This window comes from Amblyomma maculatum, chromosome 9, assembly GCF_055883805.1.
Source record: "Amblyomma maculatum isolate TAMU_Amacu chromosome 9, ASM5588380v1, whole genome shotgun sequence".
In the NCBI taxonomy this organism is placed as follows: Eukaryota; Metazoa; Arthropoda; class Arachnida; order Ixodida; family Ixodidae; genus Amblyomma; species Amblyomma maculatum.
Window position 1 is genome coordinate 36,545,625 of NC_139352.1, and position 25,504 is coordinate 36,571,128.

The following is a 25,504-nucleotide window of genomic DNA, read 5'->3' on the forward strand; positions in this document are numbered from 1 at the left end:
CAGAGTTCCAGTCGACAGTTTGCGCCTGTTACATTATTAAGATGAAATCCTTTCTAGGCTATGTCAGCTCCAGAAGTGTCCACAAAACGTGACGTCACCAGTCATGTTAAGAACAGTAGTGCGGTGCAGTATATAAACACAGCATTTAATCAATACTGTCATCATCAGTTGTGTCATAATGACAATAACGATCATTCAGTATATCACATCGCTATAAGCGTATCATGTGACAAAGTGATGTGAGAGTCAAGGTGCATTAAAATGTCACATTATTATTAGAGTCCATATTTCAATCCAGAGCCAGTTCAGTAAATCCATCAACGTTTAATTTAAAAATCTAAGAAAAATAGTCCTTCACTGGGAACGTGACTTCTACCCCTCTGATCACCAACTGAGCATGCAATCAAACTACGCCATGCTGTGCACGTGTGACATATCCTATGTGTCCCTGGCTAGCGTTTCTCCCGTGTCCATGGCAAATTAGAGGTCATAACGACTGGTTCACCACCATCCCTAGGGTGAAGCGTGGGAGCGTATCTATAGTGACAAGGTCACGTGACTTAAATTGCATGAGAATTTCATGTCGCTATCAGAATGCCACGGATCAAGAGTAACGGTGTATAGTCAAATCCCACACTTGCAGGAATACTGCAACCAACATGCACCAAGGAAAGGGAATTTCCACTGTGCGGCACGAGCCCTGGCCTTGGTAGGGAAAGCTGTTAGAAGGAGCACGTGAGCAGCAGCAACGCTCAAGCTTTCTTATTTCTCCAGTATGGATCCTGTAGTTCTCTCGGAAGCTTTTGTGTTGGATGTGATTCACGGTTTTGTCACTTCTGTATGAAATGAAGCTATCAAGGTGCATGAGAAAATGCTATTTATACTGCTGCTTGTATTTCCATTTGTGAGCAAATGTGATGAAACGTTATGCAGTGGCTCAAAATGTCTCTGTTTTGGTCAATTACAATGCAGCATTGCCCTTTATTGTAATCTCTTTGCAGATCATCATCTTGGTAGGTATTTGCACTTTGTTAGCAGAAATTTTCTGCTTCAGAGCTGAGTTGTCTTTGAGCCTGGCTTATTCTAAAAGCCGACACAGAGTTAGGCAATATAAACATTAAATGATAACATCCTCACTGTAAATTAATTGATTAATTGTAAATTGAAAAGCATTCCTTTTTGCCTAAGAGTCTACCTTTCCTCATTTGTGCAATCTTTTTTGTTACTATCGTCTCTTATTATGCACATGTTTCATATTTTTATTTTAACCTTCCCTTTGTAATTGCTGCCTTTCCAACATATTCTTTACCCCATTCAAGACACTGTGACTGTCCCTTCTAGGTTTGGTGGCCTGCAGCTGCATATGTCACAACTGTTGCAGAAAAGATCGCTCATTCCCACTTCAGAAAAGTGACCAGTTCTTATTGTCCACTACAATGTGGTACACGCAACATTTGGCTACATGATATTCTTGAATGGTGATGTGACTGGGTGTTCCACTATTAGTCATGATTTACATACCTGCTTGGGTCTTGTGGGGGGTGGGTTTCCAAGAGCATCTACTCTGGTGGTAATGCATGGCACCCATGGCAGCATTCTAAATATTTTCGTAAGGTTGCTGCTCCATAGGTGGAGTACTTCGCATTCACACTGAGCGAAATGATTGGGGGCATACAAGACTACAGTCGATATATTTGTGCTTCCAAGATAGCTTTAGCATAGTAAGTCCATATCAGAGAAAAATCCTGTTCTCTGTGTCCTCACTGCCCAGTAATATTAAATGTAGCTTTTGCCAACTGGCTCATAATGTTAATTGTGAGTCTCGCTTACTAGGCTGCATTCTGCACAAAGGGCCATTTGTTAGCTTTGTATTCCGGTTTTGTAACCTGAAGAAAAAAATGTTTTGTGGCATTCTTGTCAGTGAAGTTGGTAGGCGCCTTTTAAAAAGGCGCAGTTGAGATTACTGCTCTTTGGGCACAAGAGTGTTTACATTTACCTATCATATCTTTGAGTATTGCAGTTGGATGACTTCGGAGAATATAGCTGTAGGTTTGCAGTTGGGGCTTTCACCTATAAAGTGGTTCTTTTGTTTATCCTTATGATTTCAGATGTTTATGAGACGTTAATGAATTACTTTCGTGAATTGGACAAATCAAAATGTATGCATCAGCATGTCTAGCTTTTAAATAGCTGAAATGTCAATTGGATTTTTTTCTCATGTAAGTTTCTTGTTAATTGGGACCCTGATGAGCGATCGGTGTAAGGATTGAATTGTGTCATCCTTTATTTCAAGACTGATCTATTAAGATTTCTATAAGTTTCAACCCATATATGTTAGGCAACAAATGCAGAGAAGATAAGGGCTGGTAATGAGACATATACATAGGCAGTCAATAGCCACTGATGCCAAGTAAAGCGTAGATTTTTGTTTTTCTGTGTGCTGATGAATGTTAAATAACTTAAGCCTGGAGGCAATCGAGAAAGTGAAAGTACAAACAACCATATGCCGCCAGTGGCAAGTTCGGATTCCACTGTGCCCAACATTTCACCAGTTCCCACAATTTGGACTGTTGCCGCTCTCAAAACAATAATTCCTAGCTGTAGTTGTTGCTGCTGAGTATTTGTTCGGGGAGCCACACAGAGATCACATTTTTCCTGTGCCATCAGGTTCGCTGTGGGTGCAGGCTTTCGCTACTGTGAATGGCTTGGGGAAATCGGTCTTTCAGTTTGTCCTAATGTGGTCAAAATCTCACTAGCAGGAATGTTCTCCTTGTCCTGATTTCGTGTCTCTGAAATCTGGTCTTCATAATAAATTCATTTCGTTTTAAGTTGTGCTGGCATATAGTAATTTTTCTGTTATTGGGTTCGAGCTCTGTTTGGCATAAGTGAATCTGTGGATATCTAGAGATTGAAATTAATTTAAGAACAATAGGAGCTTGTCTTGTATAGTATTTTCTCTTGGTTTAAAACCGGTTTTTAGACCTCGATACTAACGTTTGCATCATGAAGTTTGTACCACTAGAGCCACCTACTTTTCTTTGTTGGGGTGCGTTTCTCGGTTCCGAGCTATGATGGCCCTCTCGTTTTTATTCTACAACACTTTTCTTGTTTTCTGGTGTTACGCTTATGTCTACTCCCTGTGAGCACTGGCCAAAGTATCTCCTCAATTGCAAGTAGGAGCTAAGCTAAATGAATTGAGTGTTTTATTCGGAGTGCTTGTTCTGCTTTTGGGTATTGTAGCAAAAGCTTGATGACCTGCTGTTTTCTCTTTAGCTGTACATACCAATCTGTCGGAACAGTGTGCCAACCTTGTAGTTTCTTGTATTCACATTGCATATTGTCACAAGGAAAAACATTTGTAGTGGAAACAGTAAATTTCAAGTCATTGCAAGTAATATGGCTTCTTATAGGCTTCTGCAGTCTCAGGAATAATCCAGATATATCTTTATAACCGCGTTCAAGCCCTGTATCAAACTCTTGAGCAAGCATTCATGTTTCTCCTTATTTTTTGTTGCTGCATTGTGCTGTGACACCAAAAAGACCAAGTTTGTCGCATTCTCACCTTCATTTGTTTGAGACCAAAGATACGAAGTAAAAAAATGAATCAATATTATTGAAAATTTCTGGTGGCTGAGAATGTGCTTTTCTTTTTGTTTTGCAGGTTCGATGTTACATTTTCACGTATTCTTTTAAAAGAGTTGAAGTCTGAAGTCTCCGCATTTTACCATCTGTGGTTTACTCATGGCCCGGAAATTGCTGCTCACCTTCCCTCATCACTGAAGTCCACCTAATGGAAGATTTCCTCTGCATCACCTAATATCTGCATTGCACATTCACACACTGTTGTGAAATTGCTGGGCCTGTGATTTTGCATCTAATTTCCATTTACAGTGTGTGTTGACATGCTTTTGCACATATATATAAACGTTGCATATTTCCATGTATCCTTTCCAGTTGTAAATACATTCCTGCCATTTCATTCTCCTTAGGATATCTAGCTGTAAGGTTTTGTGGCTAGGGCCTCAATAGATTGTCACAAAGCTGGTTTGATATGCTGTAAAGAGAGAGGGTTTGCAATGAGATGTTCATTCAAGTGACACAGGTTATGCCTTACCAATATAGCTTTCGGGATGCATATATTCAGCTTTGTTTTGATAATGAATGATCTGGGGGCCCATTTTTTTCTGTATCAAGATTGTGCTTTATGTGACTCCTGTAGTGCATTATAAGTGATGTCAGTGGTGCAGTGCAGTCATCCACACATGCCAAGTCTGGTTGGTGTAATATTAACGGCCTTGTGCAGTATATACAGGACTTGAAAAGTGCTACATTCATAGCACTGCTAATTAGATCAAGCTGGCTTGGTACTAATCTGTCATATTTATAGTGATAACAAGTGTTTTTGTAATTTGACGGTGTTACATATCTTGCTGCTAGACAGTCCTTGTGAAAACCTGTTCTAAAAGCTTTGTATTTTCTTCATCTGAATAGTTCTCATGTCATAATGTATATTCTCATGCTTGGTGGATTTTACAATTGCACATATTCAGAAATTAAGGAGTTAAAAGCAAGGTTGTTTGAGCACGAGATGAGTATTCTTAACAGCATCTGTAGCTTTGAGAAATGGAGTTCCCTTTCCCAATCTTCTTCCCTTGCTTCTTGGGTTAATGTGCATGTTCACTTGATATGCTATGCTTTTGAGGCGTGCTTACTCAGGTTGCAGTGCCAAGGACAGTGAAGTTAGTAATGGAACCTTATGAATGATGTTGCAGCTGTTTAGCAAAGGCCAGCTTTAATTGATATCATATTTTTAGGTTAACCTATTTTTTTCTTTTGTGCAGGCTCACCGAAAAATGAGAGCGCCAACAGCTCACATCCTCAAGAGGAACCACCTGGAAGAAAACGGCGGTACCTGTGCCGTGAGTGTGGGTATGCCACTGCTTTCTCCTACAGCTTCAAGAGCCACAGGAGGACACACACTGGAGAACGCCCATTTCAGTGCAGCCAGTGCCGCCAAGCCTTCACACAGAAACACCATCTGAAATGTCACATTCGCACCCACACAGGTGAAAGACCATACCAGTGCATACATTGCAACCAGACTTTTACTCAAAGCATTCACTTAAAAGCGCACCTTTGCATCCATACTGGTGAGAGGCCTTTCAGGTGCGACCTTTGTCCAATGGCCTTTGTGAGAAGTGGGGACTTGAATCGTCATGCACGAACTCACAAGCAAGAAAAGCCATTTGCATGTCAATTTTGCGCTATGGCATTTCCACGCAATGATGTGCTGAAGCACCATGAAGAGAAAGTTCACCTGATGATTTCACCACATGTTCCATAAAGTTACGGCAATGTTTTGGCAGCATTTAAAGAACGGGGAGGGTATCAGGACAGTTTTGGAGCACTGCAGCAAGTACCTACATGTTCCTAATCTACCAAAGTGACTTCTTGAAACCTGCATTAGTATCTAGTGCCCATGATGTGGCTTCCTAAAATCACTAAATCGTAACTTTAAACTGCTCAAATCTAACTGCTCCCAAACTGTTCGCTTATGTGAAAATATCAAATAGTATTTGGGCCCTGCCGTGGTAGTTTAGGGTCGTTAAGGTGCCCAACTATGCTAAACTAGAGTACCTGGGTTCGATCCCCACCGCCGGCGGCTGCGTTTCGATAGAGGCGAAATGAAGAGTTGTCAGTGTGCTGTTGCGCTGTTGGTGTGCGTTAGATTCCCAGATGGGCGAAATTACTCCATAGCCTCTCCTTCTGCTTTCACTCCCACCTTCCTCCCTTCCTTTATGGCATGTTTCAGGTGTTCCAGAACAAGTGTGAGATACTGTGTCTCCTTTCTTGTGAGCCAATTATTTATTTTTTAATAGTATTTGCAGCTTTTGAAGCCAATGCATGTAATGGCATATATTAACTTTATGAACTCTGCAAAAGCGTTTTTTAAATCAACACACATAATCCCTTAATTTTCCGGTCGTGAAGAGTTGGGTAAGTTTGTAATCATCATTCACCATTCTGAAGACAGAAAAGGAAATACCATAACACAAATCTTTCAACTGGTTTTCACTTTCCCTGTGCTTGTCGTGGTTGAGCTCTTTTTTGGATGATGTGGATAAGTTCACTTGCTTTTCAACATGAAGGCATCATGTCAGCTGAATTCCCAATGAGAACTTTTTTCATATCATTCTGCCATGCCTTGCTTAGACATGAAAGTTCTTTGTAATAAACAACGCAATGCTTGTATCTTATTGTGTTTTTGGTTTCGAACTTACAGTGAGCACATTATGCAGGTTCCCAAAATAGTCACAAATCCTGTTAGACCTGCCCACTTTCTTCATACCAACAGACCATCTATGATTCTTAAGGCTACCTTCCTGAATGTCTCGGCAGAGCAGCTTGTCGGCTACTTTAATATTATGATGCCATTCCTCATTCTATAGTTCACAGTTTAGTGTCAAAATCATCCCTCAGATATTTTTCTTAAATAGGTGCTTAAAGTTATTTTGAAAAGGCCCGTGTTCTTGTAATAAGTTATATTCAGGTCTCTTTAGCAAAAGCTATGAGGTGCTACCTTTTATCAGCATTAGTTTTCTGCTCATGAGCAGTGGTGCCACCAAAGTATGTCAGCCATGTATGTGCTTGGGTAACGGTTTGATTTTTATTAATAATTTCGTTTTGCTTCATTGTCTCAGCCCTTTCGTCTGAAGTGCAACAAGTTGTTGTGATTTCTATGTTGCAAATATTTTTGAAGTTCTTACCAAAAGGGCTTGCTTTTTCCTAAAGAGACACCAGTCGCCTTATTTCATTGGCTCCCTACAGTCTCTTTGGATTTTGTGATTTTGTCGTTTCTGTAAGCAGTTGCACTTGAAATGGGAGTCTCTTATTTCTGTCTAGCTGCTGTGGTCCATTATTTCTATATTTAGACTTTACAATACCGTTCCCGCATACCCTGTCTGCTTGACCTTTAGCATTAACAAAAGATTGTGCTTTTTTTTGCTTCTTGCATTATCTGGTGCTTGTTTTTGTTTGTTTGAAAGTGAAGCTTTTAAAAGTCATTAATGGGCACTAATGCATAAATGTGCAAAACATCTGGCTGGCCTATTTTCACATTGTTGTCACCTAAAGAGTCTTTTTTCTTTCTATTTAGACTGACCCTAGATGCTATGTAATAATAAATATACAGCTGTATTTGTAAAAGTATTAGCACAATCGATTTTTAATTGATAGGCTACATTCTCTGTTTTTAGCCAAAGCTGCTTGTTTGGTTCATGGCTTCACTACTGTGTGAATGGCCTTCTTCTCCATACAGATGTGCGGCACTTTCGCCATGCATTTTTCACAAGAATGTGTAGATTTCCTTTTATGTGCTTACCCGCTCATGTTCCTATGGCAGAGTTGCTGGAAACAGTATTTTTATGTGGGAATAAGCGGAACAGTTATCCCAGTCGATAATTTCTAATGAAGTGCCATATTTAAAATGCCTTTAGCTTTTAAGCATGCATTGTGCAAGATAGCTTTCTTGACTAACCCTTTGCTTCTGCCGAAATCATAACTGCCCTCCTTTGCTGAAAAACATAATTTGTAAGGCTTTGCTCTCATCTTGATTAATTCTTAAGTACTGTTAAGCAGTACCTTTTTAAGGCGTCTGCGCAGACCTTTGTCAAGCCTGTGGAGGGCCTGTTCATGGAAGGGCGGCCGCAGTCTGGGACTGATCCATGTGCGCGTAGGCCAGGCAGGGTCCGGGCTGGGCTTGGAACTATGAGTCAAGTTGGGATGGACTTCAAACGGGCCGGGGCCAGACAGTCTGGCCCATGCAGTGATCTATGATGAACCCACCCCCTGTGTTTGCCGGTGAGAATTTGAAAAACTGGTTTAGTCGTTATTGTGTCCCGCCGTTGTGCACCAACATCATTGTAGCCTAAAGCGCATTTCTTTGCAGCACAGCAATATGCTGCAGAACAATAACAACTTGGCGTTTATCATTGGACGTTTGCTCCTGGGTGCTGAAGGTATGAACACAACAGAGAGCGCCCTTGACCAGAGTGCGGTGGCAGCTTACTTGGCTCGTCCATTTGCATAAGCCTGGCTTTCAGTATGTCTGCTTCATCACGCTTTTCAGGCGAGCTTTATCCCCTGCCACACAGTCTTCGGAACACGTGAAAGCAGCAAACTCTGTTTGAAGCAAATAAGGCTAAAAGCTAGTGTCACGATCGTGGCTGACTTCATGCTTTTGTGATTGATTGATGGATGTAAGGACGAACGACTCTTGCTAAAAAGATACTTTGTTTCCTCCACTTACTGAAATCTGTTGCCCCCAAACTACAATTTTTCTGGACAAAATGTAGGTTCATTACATCAGTGTACACGGCATTTCCTTTGGGTCATGAGAATATATTTGAGATGTAAACATTTATCTGAAACTGTAAGTAATGGACATTGCTGGCAACAGCCTTTACACACTCATTTCGGGGTTGTGCATTGTAGGCATTGCAGCCCACTACCTGCGAGCTGTGGCATGTAGCAGCAGAGTACAGTGCCACCTGTCACAGCTGGCAGGGGGTAGAATGGAGGAATTGGAATTCCCTCCCCCCCGTTTAGGATTAAGGAGTTTAGAGGTAACGGGTGGCTTAGTGACTTGGGCATTATGGCAAGAGCACATTAATTTGCTACTATCGGAATCGAGATGCTGTGGAAAGCTCGTGGAGGGTGGCCACTGCTAGAGTAAGGCTGGAACGCATTTCTTGGCCGAGCTGTTTTTAAAATTGCGCAGGTGGGGCCGTGTGTTCTTGCCACTTCATTGGTTTGCATGCAGTAGTTCATAGGCAACAGTAACTGGGGGCAGGCATTAATTACTTCTCTTTCAGTTGAGGATTTCTTCCTTCAGTTGCCTTGCTCTTTTTTGCACAGTGACTGTAGGACTCATCCTTTATCTGTTTTTCTTTGGCATTTCTTATGGTTGGGACAGCAGTGGCAGTGGAGGCAAACGAGAGGGACCTCACAGGAGAGGGCTCCAATGCTGTTCAAAATAAAAAATTCTGGCTTTATAGCTAAAGTAAAAGGCTTTACAGCTTAATTCTTAGGTGCACATTCCACTGAATTGAGTGGCATTGCTATTTGCATTACTGGTTTGCAGCCATGGGCCACCCTGTCACAAGTGGCACTGCCTGATTTGGGGCACAGTATTTATTCTGTTTAGCCTCCGACAATCCACCATGGTCATCTGGGACAGACTTGTCGCATTGCTACCTACGGACACCTTGACTGACACGACAGTGTAGGCCATTGCCTACAAGTAGTGCTGTCACATGTTCTTGATAGAAAAAAAATTGTATAAGTTTCCTACTTTGCTCGAATGAATTTCATTCCTTCCAAAGCTATTTTCCTTCTCTGTTTATCAATGTATTTTCTGATTAACAAAACTTGAAGATGAGTAGATGGTGCATTGCAACTTGACGAAAGGTAAAAGCGCGCAGGAAGGCACACGCTCGAGAGAAGACGACACAGGACGTATTCTGATGAAACACACAAGCTTTGCACCGTCTCCATATTGCTTTCACAGGAAGGTGGCAGTCCTGCCCAGAGATAAGTAATTGACAGATTACGCACTAAGTCCTAAGTGTCCTAGCTTTCACTGCTGAATGACATATCTCTCATTGATTTCATTGTCAGATCATTAACACAGACATACATCACAAATTTGCTCGCTACCCACGAATTGAAAACCGTAAACGTCAAGAACAAAACCGCACTCACTGCCCGACTGCGCTGACAAGGAAGACGCCGAAAAGCCCGCCAGCTCGCCGCAGTTGAGAGGACAAATTAGACTTTATGGAGGCATAATTGTCAATATTTAGGTACTTCTAAAAACATGGCATTTAATGCATTTGGAAAAAAAACACTATTCATGGTGGGTCTCATGCCTGTGTGCTGACATTGTAAGGTCATTTTGAGAGCAATTTAAATTATGGGAGCAATTATGGGATGAGCCTAAGTTCGCATTGACAAGAAACGAATTGACAGTTAAGGTATTACAAAAGCCTAATTGTGTAGGAATAAATTTAAACGGAAAATGCATGCGTATGTGCTTTGTCCTGCTGTGTTTGCAAGACTTGCTTCGTAGGTACAGCGATTAAAAATTTGAGCCTCTTCTTTGCGGTTCGTCGCCTCTCGATAATTGCGTTGTGGTCCAACGCCATGCTGCACCCCATTTCACCCCCTTGTGCTGCCATGCTGGCTGTCAATATCTTCAAAGCATTGCTTCCCTGCCTACCCAGCATTACCATTGGCATTACCGCTCATGTCGATTCCACTAAAGATGAACCAGTTATAACTAACATGTGGCAGTTGGGAAATGCCCTGCACCCAGGTACCGCTGTTTGGCATCGACGGTTACCAGCCGCGAGTTAATTCAGACGCACAAAACATCCCATAATTTCGGAATATTCACATTGATCTAATGTGACATTAAGTGTGAATGTAATAGCAATCGCAAACCGTTTTGAATATTCTGATATCTCTGGGAGCCACTACATGGCACGCAAAAAAAAAGTCTGCTCCTGATTTCCTGGCCTTTTTTTATGCAAGCTGGTGAAATTTCAGTCAATTCAATGCTCCTGGCACAGAATGGCACAAAGAATTTACATTCGTATCAGAATGGGACATAATTTGTGCAGCTGTCCCAGCCCTCTCAGCACTACGTAAACTGCAAAAGAAGAGTTGCCAGCAGCTGTATTTTGCGGGTCTGGGTTCTAGCACAATCATTTTTGAGGATGCTTCAGGAGATTGCTTGTCATATACTATAGTGGTGCTTCACCTTTCAAAGGACATTTAACTTCTTTGCCTTTCAAAAGGATAACTTAATTATTAACAGGTCCCATGTAGGTTTGTTTTTTAGCAGTAGGAAATGTAAATATTTTAAATGCTTCCCTGCTCTAGTACATGAAGTACTGGAGGTTATCTTCATACTGTTAAGGCTAATCTGAGCAGCCTAAAACCTGTAAGAGAAATAAATTTATAATTCCGTGGCTTGGCATCCCAAGAAACATAAGCTCTATGAGGGATGTGCAAGGAGGACTGCAGGTTTGTTGGGAATATATATGGGATTCTCTAACATTCACTCCCAATGAGCTGACATGGCAGTAATTTAATTGCACTGTAATTTGGTTACTTTTTGCAGTAATTACTTTTCTGGTCTGGTATGTTAGTAATGTATAATTGTTATATGTCTGATGAAACAGTAATGAATATATTGTAGCAGTAATTTTGTATGAAAAGGCCATTCAGATTACCTATACTAAAAAGAATAACTGCTGTTTCTGTACATCATGCTACACATGCCCGGGTGGTGCCGCGAAAGCAATAACAACGCACATCAAAAGCCTGGCTCAGTGTGATGAATTGGCAAAAGAAAGAGAACCGAGTAGAACTGCATCTGAGACCTCAGACATGGGTCACAACCATTCTTTAAGCAGAAAGGTATGTGTGAGGCTGTTGTAGCTTAAATGTTCTGTTTGCTTCCCAGGTGAAAATATTAAACTGGTTTTCAGCTGGTTCCAGCTGGAACCAGTTCAACTGGATTATGGAAGAAATCCCAGCTGGAACCAGTTGCTAGATGGTTCCAACTGGAACCAGTTGCCAGCTGGTCCCAACTTGAACCAGTTGCCAAGTGGTTCCAGCTGGAACTGCTTCACTTATAGTCCCATATAATAATTATACATTTCTTATTTCGACTGTCTCCAGTTGCAGTTTTCATTTTTAGTCTCCTATGATGGGTCTGTACATGATGGTTAATATCATTTTAAGCCACATAATGAGATTACACGCATGTGTAATTGGTGCAGAAACAATCACAAAAAAACACTTTGCACAGAATACAGTGAAATAATTTATTAACAGAATTAAGAGAGCTACACATATGAGCCCTCGGTGTCAGCAGTCCTTGGCTTTATCCCAGACCTAAAAAGGAAACTAGGTAAATAATTACTTACAAGGTAACTACTTGTCTTTTTTAGGGAAAGCAGCTCTATAAACCAAATCCAAACAGTACATGAATTAATTTTATGTTGCGCAGAAAAAATAAGCTAAACAGTTCAGAACGCAGTATCATACAGGCCATACCTGAATTAAAATAAGCTGATAATAATGTGCGCTTCAATAATTTTAAGCATAGAAAAGGCAGTCGTATCTGAAATGCTCTTTTTTGTAGTGGTGCACAACCACTTCCAAGCTCAAGAGCTTGAGGGATTATCGCATTGTACAGGGGCAGTTATGCAGTTAGTTTTCACTGTAATGCGCTGCAGCATAGGCAGTGCCCCCACAACTTGCATTAATCAAAATGAAAATAACAGAGCGCGCTATTTGCAAAGGCAAGCATATTAAAAAGAAAAGCTTCAATCCTGTGAAGACTGCCTGTTTAACCAATGCCTTTGTTTGCCAAAAACAAGGACGTTGGTTTTAAACTTCGTAAGATTGCAAGAGTGGAACGCGTTGTTCGGTACTCATTGTACGTCACGAATGCCATCACGCCGACTACGCTTGGTTTTCGATTCAACGAGCTCCTTAATGATGTGTCAGTAGAATCACTGCTCTGTTGTGCATACATATTCATACAATCTTCACTGTGCAGATTTTCACGAAGCTCAATCACTGTACTCACTTCCAAACGTGGTCGCTTTCGTCGGGGTCATCTGTCCATGTGTTATCGTCGTGAACCACTGTTAATTACGCCAAGGAGGTAATCCTTTCACACTACGAACTGGCACAACTGCGCAATTGTTGTCCTTCCAGCGCACACAGGTGGGTAAAGGCATCCGAGCATACTGCGTGCACTCGCACACACACACAAAAAAGAAAGCTGCTGCTGGAGCCAGGGGCCACAGGCAAGCTGTCAATGGCGGCATGACGCTGTACGAAACTACGGCACAAACACTATGCGCGCTAAGTTTCACGCTCAGAAAAGAATTTGCCATAATAAATTAACACTATATTTTTACTGAACATTGTCAATTTCTTTAAATAGGTTACACTTTCTTGTGAGGGTATCAAAACGAAATGATGAAATACGCAACGTTCAACAAAACTACATGGCCGGCTAGTGCCGGTTCGTGTATTTGCCAGCTGGCGAACCAAGACAGTTTCGGCCCAGATATCCTTCACATAAACGTAGCACCCTCCCCCCTCCCCGCCGCATAACAGTCACTGCAAAACACACTCATCCTTTGCATGCTGTGTGCGACAAAAACGCCGATTAAAAAGAAGTCACACAACTACTTCCACAGCAAATGCAAGTCAGCAACTATAGCTATTATGTGCGGCCCGCTCTGCTACAGTAGCTGGGCAGTGCCGCCGCTCCCGCGTTCCATTTAAGCCGGTGCCAACACCACCACTTCGCCTATTGGGGAACCTGATATTTTCGACGTTCGCGGAGCCTCCGCATAACATCGGCTGGCGAGTAAGCCCTCTGCCCCCTTCTAGGGCACTGTAACTTCACCCCAGCCACAACACAATACGCATCGATAAAGGCAAGGAACGACCAAGCACCTGCTTGGTCTGCTTAGAGTTCAAGCAAGTAGAACTTGCTTCGTATGTGATTTCGGAGACGTTAACAGTCTGTGTTGAAGCAGCTATGTTGGAAAGTGTTGTCTTTGTTCTTGCATGTTTGTGGCAAGACAGAGAATACAATCGCGAGTGCTTGTGCCGTGAACTCCTGAGTTCCTGTAATCTTGAAGCGCCAAAAGGAGCGGTCCTTTGTTATACACTTGTTGAGCAATATGTCGGTGTCAAGGAATAAGGCTGAAACTGGTAGAAAAGGTTAGCAGGAATAGAGCTCAGCTGTATCGCGGTCAAGACTATCTTTACAAAAGGAGTATTGGTGCTCGAGTTCAGTTCCAAACAATTTTGAGCCAAAAGTAAACGGACCATTTTAAAGTTTGGCAGCTTATGTGCTCTGGCTATAAAATTCAGGCTGCTGCTCATGTATGAGCGTGGCAGAATCTCGCTCACGGAAGCGCACGAGCATAGCATGTCTTCTAATGCCTACTACGAGTGTTGCGAATGAAGTGAGTACAGAAGTGGGGGAGAGAGAGGTGTTAACATTCGTATGCAACTATACGTGGCCTCTGCTCGCAGTGCTCACAGAACTGCTTTACCACAGGTTGCTATACGGTACACCAAGGATGGGAGGGCTTTCATGGGAACATCTTGGCGTGCCTAGCTGATTGCAGCAATCATATCAGCGTTGTTGACAAATTATGTCCCTTGGGTTGTCTGACGGTTTGACCCCCGAGGCGTGCCTGGTATGCAGGAATCGTTGTTTCGATACATTTCGGGATTCGCCAAACCAGCGGATGTGTCGGTATGTGTGAAATTGTTCAATGTGCGTCATTGACTCTAGGGTGGATGCAAGAGAAGGGAAGGCGGGGTTGGTGCATCACACCCCTGAACATGTTGCACCAGCGAAATGGGTTTTTGCACCGATATTTTTTTCAGTTCATATTCCCTTTTTGAGAGAATTGTAGTTGCAAAATTTAACAGGAGGAACTCATTCTATAGGATATTACAAATTTTTTTTATACATTGCTGAATTTTCCAAGCTGTCGAAAGGAAAAAGGTGCCCTTTTTCGGCACCAAATTAGGAGGATTTTTTTATTCCAGCATAAAACACTGCTGGGTTTTGATTTTCATTTCATTGATGCATCCCGCTGAAGTCCCGCAGGGTGCCTACTTAAGAAACTTAGTTCATAAGCTGGCTTTAATACTTGCAGCTACCTTGCCCTTGAAGACTAGAAACCCTTTCATTCTACCTCACAAATTGCCATCCACAGAAATAAGAAGTGCTTGGTGTGTGCAAGCAGAAGGCACAGACGTTATTGGTTGGTTGAGCCTCTTTCCCAGTGCCGCTTACTACTGCCAAAAGAGAGGCTGTTGTGGCTGCGTGTGTGAAATCATTCAAGCATACAGCTTATCGTAAGCATGATCTGGCTGTTAGCACAGGCACACATGACAGCGTTGTTCTTGGGAAATAAAGCTCGCCTCAAGATTGCAGTGCTCCCAAGGAAGAATTCAGCTGCCTAAGCTGAAAGATCAGTGCGGCTCGTTTATATCGTATCTGAAAAAGTTACACCTATTTAGGATGTGGGTGTAAAATGCAGGGCACTATTAACCCACTATTTAATTTTGCACAATACTCTGTACACTGCCATATGTGGCAGCTTTCTCGAATTGTGTGGTCTCTGGCTAGCAGTGGTCTCTGGCTAGCAGTGATTTAATTGTTGCGGGCAGATTCCACATTGTTCACTTTTGATAAAGTGATTTTTTAAAGCGAATGGCTCATGCTGTCGTCGACAAAAGCTGTCCGCGCGAACTGCGCACCTGATTGGTCTACAGAGAAGTGATGTCACCAGCCTCCAAATTTGAAGTGACCAACTAGAAGTTTCATCTTGTCTAGTGTTCCTGCCATCTCTAATCCCAGAACGCGCGCCAAGGGACGCCACGTGGCACGAGCGATGGTGTATCGTCCAAACGCACACGTGCCGGAGAAAGTGTGATAGATACTCTGCCTTTCCTTTCTTTTAAACCTGTCACAATCATATGTAGCACTGCAATGAACGATGATAAAAGGCAAATAATGAGAGGCAAATCATAGGAGAGGAAGAGTAGGCTTTCATGATTAATTAAGAGACCCTCTAAATTTTTTGGCCATCAGGTGAAAGCAGCAAAAGATATTTCGCAAGAAATTTGGTAATCACTTAAGCTCCATATTTAAAGGCCAAGTCTAGTGTATTCATACCTATTCATATTGTGCTGAAACCTTCACTCGTTCCCTGCAGTTTTCTGGAAATTTGTGCTAAATGCCTGTGAAAAAAATGGTTGAGGAGGGAAAAAATGCCTAGATATGATTTTCTTTCAGGCTCAATTTTTCAATGGCACTATGCTCTTGTCTGTACAATTGTATGGGTCACTGATTGCCGATTCATTGTCACTTTACTGCTTTTGTCACTTCCATGCAGTTTAGTCATGAATGTCTCACCTGCAGAGTTCCAGTCGACAGTTTGCGCCTGTTACATTATTAAGATGAAATCCTTTCTAGGCTATGTCAGCTCCAGAAGTGTCCACAAAACGTGACGTCACCAGTCATGTTAAGAAGAGTAGTGCAGTGCAGTATATAAACACAGCATTTAATCAATACTGTCATCATCAGTTGTGTCACAATGACAATAACGATCATTCAGTATATCACATCGCTATAAGCGTATCATGTGACAAAGTGATGTGAAAGTCAAGGTGCATTAAAATGTCACATTATTATTAGAGTCCATATTTCAATCCAGAGCCTGTTTAGTAAATCCATCAACGTTTAATTTAAAAATCTAAGAAAAATAGTCCTTCACTGGGAACATGACCCCTACTCCTCTGATCACCAGCTGAACACGCAATCAAACTACGCCATGCAGCACACATGTGACATATCTTAAGTGTCCCTGGCTAGCATTTTTCCCGTGTCCATGGCAAATTAGAGGTCATAACGACTGGTTCACCGCCATCCCTAGGATGAAGCGTGGGAGCGTATCTATAGTGACAAGGTCACGTGACTTAAATTGCATGAGAATTTCATGTCGCTATCAGAATGCCACGGATCAAGAGTAACGGTGTATAGTCAAATCCCACACTTGCAGGAATACTGCAACCAACATGCACCAAGGAAAGGGAATTTCCACTGTGCGGCACGAGCCCAGGCCTTGGTAGGGAAAGCTGTTAGAAGGAGCACGTGAGCAGCAGCAACGCTCAAGCTTTCTTATTTCTCCAGTATGGATCCTGTAGTTCTCTCGGAAGCTTTTGTGTTGGATGTGATTCACGGTTTTCTCACTTCTGTATGAAATGAAGCTATCAAGGTGCATGAGAAAATGCTATTTATACTGCTGCTTGTATTTCCATTTGTGAGCAAATGTGATGAAATGTTATGCAGTGGCTCAAAATGTCTCTGTTTTGGTCAATTACAATGCAGCATTGCCCTTTATTGTAATCTCTTTGCAGATCATCATCTTGGTAGGTATTTGCACTTTGTTAGCAGAAATTTTCTGCTTCAGAGCTGAGTTGTCTTTGAGCCTGGCTTATTCTAAAAGCCGACACAGAGTTAGGCAATACAAACATCAAGTAATAACATCCTCAGTGTAAATTAATTAAAATTGAACGGCGGCGCAACACGGAAACGGACACAGACAAGAAGGGGACACCACATGCGCTCACTACCAACTATTTATTAAACAGAAAGGTGGCATATTTATACGTCCATCTCAAGCATCAGACTCATCGCCACAGTCCGCTCCAAACCCAACACATGAACGCCGAGCAGCACCAACAGGAAATCAGACAAGATATTTCTAACCTCAGTAGATAAACTATCAAAAACGGGAAAAAACTATTTTTTTTTTTTTTTAAACTGAAGGCAAGCCATATCTCATAGCAAATGCAGTGTGGACCGAAAACAGCAGAGTAAGACATGCGAAGCGACCAGCCCGAACCCTAACAAATAAAAAATAAAACGATAAAACAATTGTAGCAAAAGCAGAGTCAAAACAGTTAAGCAAAGTAGTCAGAACCCTAAGCCAGTAACAAAAGATGATCGTAGCAAAAGCAGAGTCAAAACAAATGAAGCAAAAGCAGTCAAAAAAACTAAGCCAACAACAACAAAAGACGATCATAGCAAAAGCCGAGTCAAACAAAGGAAGAAAAAGCAGTCAAAAACCTAAACCAACACCAAGACTCGTAGCTCAAGGAGAGTCAAAGAAATGAAGCAAAAGCAGTAAAAAAAAAAACCCACCACCAACAACAACAGGCATAGTCAAAAAAGGGGGAGCGAAAACAGTCAGGAACCTAAAAGCAACTAAAAATGATCGTAGCAAAAGCAGAGTCAAAACAAAATAAACAACAGCGGTCAAACCTAGAACAACAGCAACAAAAAGCACTGGTTGCTATGATCGTCTTTTGTTGTTGTTGGCTTAGTTTTTTTGACTGCTTTTGCTTCATTTGTTTTGACTCTGCTTTTGCTACGATCATCTTTTGTTGCTGGCTTAGGGTTTTGACTCTGCTTTTGCTACGATTGTTTTATCGTTTTATTTTTTATTTGTTAGGGTTCGGGCTGGTCGCTTCGCATGTCTTACTCTGCTGTTTTCGGTCCACACTGCATTTGCTATGAGATATGGCTTCCTTCTGTTTTTATAAAAAAAAAAAAAATTTTTTTTCCCGTTTTTGATAGTTTATCTACTGAGGTTAGAAATATCTTGTCTGATTTCCTGTTGGTGCTGCTCGGCGTTCACGTGTTGGGTTTGGAGCGGACTGTGGCGATGAGTCTGATGCTTGAGATGGACGTATAAATATGCCACCTTCTTGTCTGTGTCCGTTTCCGTGTTGCGCTGCCGTTCAATTTCATCATGCACCAACTCGCCCCCCAGGCCGTTATTCTGAAGTAAATTAATTGATTAGTTGTAAATTGAAAAGCATTCCTTTCTGCTTAAGGAACTACCTTTCCTCATTTTTGCAATCTTTTGTGTTACCAACGTCTGTTATTATGCACAGCTTTCATATTTTCATTCTAACCTTCTTTTAGTTAAAATGTTTTCCTTCCAACCGCTTTCCTTCCAACTTATTTTTACCCTACTCAAGACGCTCTGATTGTGCCTTCCAGGTACTGTTCCCTGCAGCTGCATACCCTGCCATGAAGTTGGCTACATATGTTACAACAGTTACAAAAAAAGATGACAGATTCCATTTTCAGAAATGCCCAGTTCTTATTGCCCACTAGAATGTGGAACACACAACATTTGGCTAAATGATATTTTTGAATGGTGATGCGACTGAGTGTTCCAATATTAGTCATGTTTTACATTCCTATTTGGGTCTTGTGCAGAGGAGGGGGGGGGGGGGGGGGGGGGGGGGGGGGGGGCGTTTTAACATCTACACTGGTGGTAATGCATGGTACCCATGGCAGCAGCTCTAAATATCTCGGGAAGGTCGTTGCTCCTTAGGTGGTGTACTTCGCATTCACACTGAGCGAAATGACTGGGGGCATGCAAGACTACAATCGGTATATTTGTGTGTCCAAGATCGCATTATCATAGTAACTTCACTTCAGAGTAAAACCCTGTTCACTCTGTCCTCACTGTCCAGCAACATAAATACAGCTTTAGAGTTTTACCAACTGGCTCATATTGTTAATTGTGAGTGTTGTTTACTGGACTGCATTTTGCACAAAGTGCCAATCGTTGGCTGCTTATTCCGGTTTTGTAACCTGGAGAAATCATTTTCTGCGGCATTGTCGGTAAAGTTGGTAGGCGTCTCTTAAAAGGTGCAGTGGAGATTACTGCTCTTTGGGCACAAGTGTGTTTACATTTATATATCATATCTATCAGCATTGCAGTTGCCAAATGTATGACTTCAGAGAATATAGTTGTAGGTCCGCAGTTGAGGCTTTCACCGATAAAGTAGTTCTTTTGATTATCCTTATGATTTCAGATGTTTATGAGATGTTAGTAAACTACTTTTGTGAATTAGACAAATCAAAATGTATGCAGTGTCTCAGGATATCTAGCTTTAAGATAGCTGCAGTTTCATTAGGATTTTTTCTCATGTAAGCTCCTTGTTAATTGGGACTCTGATGATCGATCGGAGTAAGGACTGAATTGGATGATGCTTTATTTCAAAACTGATCTATTCAGATTTCAAGTTTCAACCCATATATGTTAGGCAGCAAATGCAGAGAAGATAAGTGCTGGTAATGAGACATATACATAGGCAGGCAATAGCCACTGATGCCAAGTAAAGCGTAGATCTTTTTTTCTGTGTGTTGTTGAATGATAAGTAATTGAGCCTGCAGGCAATCGAGACAGTGATAGCACAAACAACCATATGCCGCCAGTGGCAAGTTCGGATTCCACTGTGCTCAACATTTCACCAGCTCCCACAATTTGCACTGTTGCCGCTCTCAAAAAAATAATTCCTATAGTTGCTTCTGATTATTTGTTCGTGGAGTCGCACAGAGATCACCTTTTTCCTGTGCCATCAGGTTCGCTGTGCCGGCTTTCGCTACGGTGAATGGCTTGGGGAAATCGGTCTTTCAATTTGTACTAATGTGGTCAAAATTTCACTAGCAGGAATGTTCTCCTTGTCCTGCTTTCGTGTCTCTGAAATCTGGTCTTCATCATAAATTCATTGCGTTTTAAGGTGTGCTGGCATATAGTAATTTTTCTGTTATTGGGTTTGAGCTCTGTTTGGCATAAATGAATCTGTGGTATCTGGAGATTTGAATGACTTCAAAAACACTAGGAGCTTGTCTTGTATAGTATTTTCTCCTGGTTTAAAACCGGTTTTTAGACCTCGATACTAACATTTGCATCATGAAGTTTGTACCACTAGAGCCACCTACTTTTCTTGGTTAGGGGCGTTTCTGGGTACCCAGCGATTGTGATGGCCTGGCCCTCTTGTTTTTGTTCTCCAGCACTTTTCTTGTGTTGTGGTGTCATGCTTATGTCTACTCCCTGTGAGCACTGGCCAAAGTATCTCCTCAATAGCAAGCAGGAGCTAAGCTAAATGAATTGAGTGTTTTATTCGGAGTGCTTGTTCTGCTTTTGGGTATTGTAGCAAAAGCTTGATGACCTGCTGTTTTCTCTTTAGCTGTACATACCAATCTGTCGGAACAGTGCGCCAACCTTGTAGTTTCTTGTACTCACATTGCATATTGTCACAAGGAAAAACATTTATAGTTGAAACAAAGTAAATTTCAAGTCATCGCTAGTAATAAGTAAATTTCAAGTCATCGCTAGTAATATGGCTTCTTATAGGCTTCTGCAGTCACAGGAGTAATCCTGGTATATCTTTATAACCACGTTCAAGCCCTGTATCAAACTCTTGAGCAAGCATTCATGTTTCTCCTTATTTTGTGTTGCTGCATTGTGCTGTGACACCAAGAAGACCAAGTTTGTCGCATTCTCACCTTCATTTGTTTGAGACCAAAGATACGAAGTAAAAAAATGCATCAATATTATTGAAAATTTCTGGTGGCTGAGAATGTGCTTTTCTTTTTGTTTTGCAGGTTCGATGTTACATTTTCACATATTCTTTTAAAAGAGTTGAACTCTGAAGTCTCCGCATTTTACCATCTGTGGTTCACTCATGGCCCGGGAATCGCTGCTCACCTTCCCTCATCGCTGAAGTGCACCTAATTGAAGATTTCCTCTACATCACCTAATACATATCTGCATTGCACATTCACACACTGTTGTGAAATTGCTGGGCCTGTAATTTTGCATCTAATTTGCATTTACAATGTGTGTTGACATACTTTTGCACATATATATAAACCTTGCATATTTTCATGTATCCTTTCTAGTTGTAAATACATTCCTGCCATTTCATTCTGTCATTCCTTAGGATATCTGGCTGTAAGGTTTTGTGGCTAGAGCCTTAATAGATTGTCACAAGGCTGGTTTGATGTGCTGTAAAGAGAAAGGGTTTGCAATGAGATGTTCATTCAAGTGACACAGGTTATGCCTTAGCAATGTAGCTTTCGGGATGCATGTATTCAGCTTTGTTTTAATAATGAATAATCTGGGGGCCCATTTTTTTCTGTATCAAGATTGTGCTTTATGTGACTCCTGTAGTGCATTTATAAGTAATGTCAGTGGTGCAGTGCAGTCATCCACACATGCCAAGTCTGGATGGTGTAATATTAACAGCCTTGTGCTACATTCATAGCACTTCTAATTAGATCAAGCTGGCTTGGTACTAATCTGTCATATTTATAGTGATAACAGGTGTTTTTGTAATTTGATAGTGTTACATATCTTGCTACTAGACAGTCCTTGTGAAGACTTGTTCTTTGTGTTTTCTTCCTCTGAATAGCTCTCATGTCATAATGTATCCTCTCATGCTTGATGGATTTTACAATTGCATATAGGCAGAAATTAAGGAGTTACAAGCAAGGTTGATTGAGCACGAGATGAATATTCCTAACGGCATATGTAGCCATGAGAAATGGAATTCTCTTTCCCAATCTTGTTCTCTTGCTTCTTGGGTTAATGTGCTTTTTCACTTGATATGCTATGCTTTTGAGGCATGCTTACTCAGGTTGCAGTGCCAAGGACAGTGAAGTTAGTAATGGAACCTTATGAATGATGTTGCAGCTGTTTAGCAAAGGCCAGCTTTAATTGGTATCATATATTTAAGTCAACCTATTTTTTCTTTTGTGCAGGCTCACCGAAAAATGAGAGCGCCAACAGCTCACATCCTCGAAAGGAACCACCTGGAAGAAAACGGCGGTACCTGTGCCGTGAGTGTGGGTATGCCACTGCTTTCTCCTCAAGCTTTAAGAGCCACAGGAGGAGACACACTGGAGAACGCCCATTTCAGTGCAGCCAGTGCCGCCAAGCCTTCATACAGAAACACCACCTGGAATGTCACATTCGCACCCACACAGGTGAAAGACCATACCAGTGCACACATTGCAACCAGACCTTCACACACGAGACAGTGTTGACGCGGCATCTTCGCACCCACACAGGCGAGAGACCATACCAGTGCACATATTGCAGCAAGACTTTTACTCAAAACGATCACTTAAAAGTGCACCTTTGCATCCATACTGGTGAGAGGCCTTACAAGTGCGACCGTTGTCCAATGGCCTTTGTGAGAAGTGGGGACTTGAATCGTCATGCACGAACTCACACGCAAGAAAAACCATTTGCTTGTCACTTTTGCGCTATGGCATTTTCACGCAATGATATGCTGAAGCACCATGAACAGAAAGTTCACCTGATGATTTCACCAAATGTTCCATAAAGTCACGGCAATGTTTTGGCAGCATTTAAAAAATTGGGAAGGTTTCAGGACGGTTTTGGAGCTCTGCAGCAAGTACCTACATGTTACTAATCTACCAAAGTTACTTCTTCAAACCTGTATTCTTATTTTGTGCACTTTATTTAGCTTCTTAAAATCACCAAATCGTAACTCTAAACGGTTCGAATCTAACTGTTCTTAATCTGTTCATTTATGTGAAATTACCAAATAGTATTTGGGCCCCGCTGCAATGGTACAGTAGTTAAGGTGCCCGACTACTATGCCAGAGTATCTGGGCTCAATCTCGACTGCCGTTGGCTGCGTTTCGATGGAGGTGAAATGAAGAGGCGTCTGTGTGGTGTGCCATGTTGGCGTGCATTAGATTCCCAGGTGGGTGAAATTACTCCAGAGCCACTACGACACCCTCTGTCTCTTTTTGCTTTGACTCCCACCTTTCTCCCTTCCTTTATGGCACATATCAGGTGTTCCGGAACAAGTGTAAGATTGTGCACCTCTCCTTTCCTGTGAACAAATTGTTATTTAATAGGATTTGTAGATTATTAAGCCAATGCATGTAATGGCATATGTTAACTTTATGAACTCTGCAATAGCGTTTTTGAAATCAACGTGCATAATCCCTTAATTTTCCTGTCATGAAGAGTTGGGCCAGTTTGTGATCATCATTTGCCATTCTGATGACAGATGAAGAAAATAACACAATCTTTGAACTGGTATTCACCTCTTGGTTGAGCTCTTTCTTGGATGATGCGGGCAAGTTCGCTTGCTTTTCAACATGATGGCATCATGTCAGCGGAATTCCCAATGAGAACTTTTCAATATTCTGCCATGCCTCGCTTAGACATGAAAGTTCTTTGTAATAAACAACGCAATGCTTGTATCATATTGAGTTTTTGGTTTCGAACTTACTGGGAGCACATGATGCACGTGCCCAAAATAGTCACAGGCCCTGTTAGACCTGTCCACTTTCTTCACAGCAACAGACCCTTTATGATTGTTAAGGCTAACTTCCTGAATGCCTCAGCAGAGCAGCTTGTCGGCGACTTTAATATTACAATCCCATTTCGCATTCGATAATTCACAGTTTAGTACCAAAATCATTGCTCAGATAGGTGCTTAAAGTCATTTTGAAAAGGCCCATGTTCTTGTAGCAAGTTACATTCATGTCTCTTTTGCAGAAGCTATGAGGTGCTGTCTTTAACAGCATTAGTTTTCGAACAATGGTGCCACCAAAGTATGCCAGCCACGAACGCATGTGCTTGTGTAACGGTTTGATTTTTATTAACAATATTATTTTGCTGCATTGTGTCAGCCCTTTTGTCTGAAGTGCAACAAGTTGTTGCGATTTCTACATTGCAAATATATTTGAAGTTCTTACAAAGGTGCTTGGTTTTTTCTGAAGAGACACCAGTCGCCTTATTTCATTGGCTCCCAACAGCCATTCTAGATTTTGTGAATTTGTCGTTTCTTTGAGCAGTTGCACTTGAAATGGGAGTCTCTTATTTCTGTCTAGCTGCTGTGGTTCATTATTTCTATATTTAGACTTTACAATACCGTTCCTGCTTATCCTGTCTGCTTAACTTTTAGCATTACAAAATATTGTACTTTTTGTTTCTTGTCTTGTGCTTGTTTTCATTTGTTTGAAAGTGAAGTTTTTAAATTTCTTTAAATGGCGCTAATGCATAAATGTGCAAGAAATCTGGCTGGCATATTTTCACGTTATTGTCACCTAAATAGTCTTTTTCTCTTCCCTTTAGATTAACTCTAGATGCTATGTAGTATCAAATTTACAGATCTGTTGTAAAAATAAAAGCACAGTCAACTTTTAATTGATAAGCTACATTCTCTGTTTTTAGCCAAAGCTGTTTCTTTGGTTCGTGGCTTCATTACTGTGTGCATGGCCTTTGGGTTGTCAGTTTTTCCTGTAGCTAGAGATGTCTCAAGTATTGTAGTTCTCTGGGAATATTTTCTGTGTAATAAAGGATTTTTGCATTAGTACCTAACTGTAGTAGAACTTGTTTCTCATCCTACTAAATCACAAAATTTAGGAATTATTTTATCCATTTGTGCGGTCACTGGGTGTTCTTCTTTGATCATGCTTATAAATAGCTTCATGCAAAGGAGCTTTTATAACCTTGGCCTCAATTGATCGTTTCTTTTATGAAAAATGCCATGGTATGAAAAGCATCATTTCTTGAACCGCTGCTCAACATCAGATAGTTTTGAGTAAGAATCTGCTTTTTTTTTAATGCAGCGCTTACAAATGTATGATATGCCGTATTTACTCTCGAAATGAACCGCTCGCATGATGTACTAGAGCTCTGCATGGACCCGGGCTAGACGGAAAATTGCTTGTTTGCCCGGCCCCGGCTTAAAGGGTTCTCTATACAGATGTGCGGCCCTTTGGCCATGAATTCTTCACAAGAATGTGTAGATTTTGATTTTTCTGCTATTTCCAACTCATGTTCCTATGGCAGAGTTGCCGGAAATTGTATTTTCGTGTGTGATTAAGCAAAACAAGCTTACCCCAGTAGCTAATTTCTAATCAGGAGCCATATTTAAAATGCCTCTAATCCATAGCTTTTAAACATCCAATATGCAAGATAGCTAAGCCTTTGCTTCTGCCTCCTCTGCTGAGAAAAATATTGTG

At 41.4% G+C, this 25,504-nt stretch overlaps 1 protein-coding gene across 1 annotated transcript; it reads left to right on the forward strand.

Annotated features, from left to right (window-relative positions):
- The first annotated feature begins 3,126 nt into the window (after nt 1–3,126).
- Nucleotides 3,127–24,848, forward strand: LOC146178854 (uncharacterized). The gene is made up of 5 exons (XM_084580052.1): nt 3,127–3,139; nt 4,842–5,341; nt 7,663–7,726; nt 11,531–11,674; nt 22,253–24,848. Exons 1-5 carry the CDS (start codon nt 3,127–3,129, stop codon nt 22,837–22,839), a joined length of 1,308 nt encoding a protein of 435 aa, XP_084436178.1. The 3' UTR covers nt 22,840–24,848.
- The last annotated feature ends 656 nt before the right edge of the window (nt 24,849–25,504 follow it).

What these genes read in the sequence shown, in the direction of transcription:
- LOC146178854 (XM_084580052.1), top strand. An exon ending in GCAGTCTGGGACTGATCCAT is followed by an intron (nt 7,727 to 11,530) that starts GTGCGCGTAGGC and finishes TTTGCTTCCCAG; the next exon opens with GTGAAAATATTAAACTGGTT. An exon ending in CAACTTGAACCAGTTGCCAA is followed by an intron (nt 11,675 to 22,252) that starts GTGGTTCCAGCT and finishes TCTTTTGTGCAG; the next exon opens with GCTCACCGAAAAATGAGAGC.